Source organism: Ailuropoda melanoleuca, unplaced genomic scaffold (assembly GCF_002007445.2).
Source record: "Ailuropoda melanoleuca isolate Jingjing unplaced genomic scaffold, ASM200744v2 unplaced-scaffold2250, whole genome shotgun sequence".
NCBI classification, from domain to species: Eukaryota; Metazoa; Chordata; class Mammalia; order Carnivora; family Ursidae; genus Ailuropoda; species Ailuropoda melanoleuca.
In genome coordinates, this window is record NW_023192171.1 from 49,022 (window position 1) to 52,886 (window position 3,865).

Here is a 3,865-nt window from a genome sequence, read left to right on the forward strand (position 1 = left end):
GGAGTCATGCCTGATGGGCTCTGGTCACCATTTCACACAAAAGTATGTCTGGAACTGACACCAGGGGGCCATCAGGGCCAGTTTCTGAGGAGTCAGGGGTGATCAGACCTGGAACCTTCCACCTGACACTGCTGTGCCCTCTGCTCAGGGCTCAGAGCTGTGACCTCCCCACCCCCTGGGCCCACAAAGAACTTCCCCTGCCTGTCCCCCTGATATCCTCAGGGAGAGGAAACTGACCCAGGTCCAATGAGGTGTCAGAAAGCTGGAGGTCTCATTTGCATAGACAAACCCTTCCTCTCTCAGAGGATGAAGAGGGGAAGGAGAGATTAGGGGAGGTTCTGCTCAGCTGTAAGCCACAGAAGTCAGGATCAATGATGGTCCTCACCATGGCCTGGTGCCCTCTCCTTCTCGCCCTCCTTGCTCACTGCACAGGTGACTGGATGTGGGGACAGGGGAAGGGACCCTGGGAGGACATATGGGTTCCTGTTTCCTCCTCTTGTCTCCAGATCCCAGCATCACCCTCTCTGTGTTTCTCCCACTTTCAGGATCCTGGGCCCAGTCTGTGCTTACTCAGCCGCCCTCTGTGTCCGGGGCCCTTGGCCAGAGTGTCACCATCTCCTGCACTGGAATCCCCACCAACACAGATTATGATGGAGAGGAATATCAATCTTATGTGAACTGGTACCAACAGTTCCCAGGAAAGAGACCCATTCTCCTCATCTATGGTGATGAAAACAGAAACACTGGGGTCTCAGATCGGTTCTCTGGTTCCAAGACAGAAAGCTCAGCCTCCCTGACCATCACCAGCCTCCAGGCTGAGGACGAGGCTGATTATTACTGCCAGTCCACTGACGATAGCCTCAGTATTCACACAGTGCTCAGGCCTATGGGGAAGTGAGACAAAAACCTGCTGTCCCCTCAGCAGTGAGGTTTCCTATGCATCCCCTACTCCTTGGCTGTCAGCTGGTTCCTTTGTTTGCTTGGAGTAAGCTAGAGCCTGAGACACACTCTAGGGAACTTTGTCCACAAAATCTGTCCCCATTCTCTGAAATTCAGCTTCCAAAGCCTGTCTTTGACACGAACACATTACATGATTTTCTCCAATTAAGCAGACATTCCTGGGTGCCAGGGACAGGCTGCCCTGGGGTATGAGTTCATGACAGGTCAAGAGTGAGACAGGCATGTAGAATCCAGGCTTGTCTGAGACATGACACATCATGGGTGCACAGTATGTGTCCTGGTACCAACAGCTCCCATGAATGAACCTTCAAATCCTCACCTATTATAATGGATAGAACCTGTGGGGGTCCTGATCCATTCTCAGGCTCCATGTCTGGCAAATCTTGCTTCCCAATCATCACTGGGCTGTGGTATGAGGATGGGGCTGTTCCTCACATCTCCTCCTATGAAAACACTCTCAGGACTCACACAGAACCCCAGACCTGTGATTATTGGAGCAGAACCTCTTTCTCATCTGCTGGGAGGAGAAGCTTGGCCTGTGGCTTCTGCTTCTGCTATTCCTGCTGCTGCCATCATGGGGCCAGGTCCATCCAGGGCACCACCTGGGAGTTGAAGATCCTCCTTCCCTCTGTCCTCAAAGTCAGACCCTTTCCTAGACAACGTGACCAAAAGTGCACAGAAAGGACATCCCCCATCAGGTTGGGGCACAGAGTGTCTTTGATGTGAAGTTCATGGACTGGGAGTGCCAGGTCCAGTGTGCTCATCTCACTCCTGACATCTGAGGATTGATTTACCTATTTATAGAAGTTTCCAGAGCTATGCCATCCTCTCATTAGTCATCAGTAGGAATGTTTGTTGTTTGTACATGTTGGGGAGATATCTTCAGTCCAGATGGCACCAGCCCTGGAGTATCTATTGCTGAATTGTGCATTTGCATCTTTGGAATGACTACTTGTCCATTCCCATCCATGCTAAATCCAAACAGTGATTTTCCTTGTATAATTGCATTGTATATTACTTGCAGAATGAGGTGAGTAATAATGGAGTTAAAGGCCACATTTGCCTGTTTCTCATCTTGTGGAAAAATATTGTCCTGCACCCCATTACCGAAGGACCTGGCTGAGGCTCTACATATAAGTGTGGAAAAAAATATGGTACCATATGCAAATATATTTGACTGCTTTTACCTTAGAAGTTTTTTCATGAAGAATTTGTTTTATTTTTTTATTTTTATAATAATTTTTTATTGTTATATTAGTCATCATACAGTTTATCCTTAGTTATTGATGTAATGTTCCATGATTCATATTTTGCAGATAACACCCAGTGCACCATGCAACATGTGCCCTCCTTAATATCCATCAGCAGCCTATCCCAATCCCCCACTCCCCTCCCCTCTGAAGTCCTCAGTTTGTTTCCCTGAGTACACATTCTCTCATAGTTAATTCCCTCTTCTATTTTCATCCCCGTCATTCTTCCCTTACTTCTGCCGATCTTCCTATTTCTTATGCTCCATAAATGAGTGAAACCATATAATAATTATCTTTCTCTGCTTGACTTATTTCACTTAGCATAATCTCCTACAGTCCCGTCCATGTTGTTGCAAATGTTGGGTAACCATTCTTTATGATGGCTGAGTAATATTCCATTGTATACATGGACCACAACTTCTTAATCCAGTCATCTGTTGACGGGCATATCGGCTCCTTCCACAATTTGGCTATTATGGACAATGCTGCTATGAACATTGGGGTGCCTATAACCCTTCTTTTCACTTCGTCTGTATCTTTGGGGTAAATACCCAGTAGTGGAATTGCTGGATCACAAGGTAGCTCAATTTTTAACTTTTTAAGGACCTCCACACTGTTTTCCAAAGTGGCTATACCAACTTGCATTCCGACCAACAATGTAGGAGGGATCCCCTTTCTCCACGTCCTCTCCAATATTTGTTGTTTCCTGCCTTGTCCATTGTTGCCATTCTAACTGGCATAAGGTGGTATCTCAATGTGGTTTTGATTTAAATTTCCCTGATGGATAATGATGTTGAATATTTTTTCATGTCTCTGTTAGCCATTTGTATGTCTTCATCATAAGTGTCTGTTCATCATAAGTGTCTGTTCATATCTTCTGCTGATTTTTTGATTTGCTTATTTGTTTCAAATATATTGAGTTTGAGAAGTTTATTGTAGATCTTGGATACCAGTCTTTTATCTGTAGTGTCATTTGCAAATATCTTCTCCCATTCCGTGGGCTGCCTCTAAAGTTTTTTGACTGCTTCCTTGGCTGGGCAGAAGCATTTAATCTTGACGAAATCCCACAAGTTCATTTTTTCTTTTCGTTCTCTTGCCTTTGGAGATGTGTCCTGCAAAAAGTTGCTGTGGCCGATGTCAAAGAGGTTGCAGCCAATGTTCTCCTCTAGGATTTTGATGGATTCCTGTCTCACATCGAGGTCTTTCATCCATTTGGAAATTATCTTTGTGTATGGTGTGAGAGAGTAGTCAAGTTTCATTCTTTTGCATATACTTGTCCAATTTTCAAAGCACCATTTTTTTATTTTATTTTTTATTTTATTTTATTTTATTATGTTAATCACCATACAGTACATCCCCAGATTCCGATGTGAAGTTTNTTAATCACCATACAGTACATCCCCAGATTCCGATGTGAAGTTTGATGCTTCATTAGTTGCGTATAACACCCAGTGCACCATGCAATACATGCCCTCCGTACTACCCATCACCAGCCTATCCCCTTCCCCCACCCCTTCCCCTCTGACGTCTTCAGTTTGTTTCTCATAGTCCATAGTCTCTCATGTTTCATTTCCCCTTCTGATTCCCCCCTTTTCTTTATCCCTTTCTTCCCCTACCAATCCTCCTAGTTCTTATGTTCCATAGATGAGAGAAAT

General features: G+C 45.0%; 1 gene segment (V, D, J or C); it reads left to right on the plus strand.

Moving 5' to 3' along the window:
• Positions 1 to 271: 271 nt before the first annotated feature.
• Positions 272 to 898, plus strand: LOC105235026. The segment is given in 2 exon segments: positions 272 to 432; positions 546 to 898. Coding segments are annotated over 2 exon segments (414 nt in total).
• The last annotated feature ends 2,967 nt before the right edge of the window (positions 899 to 3,865 follow it).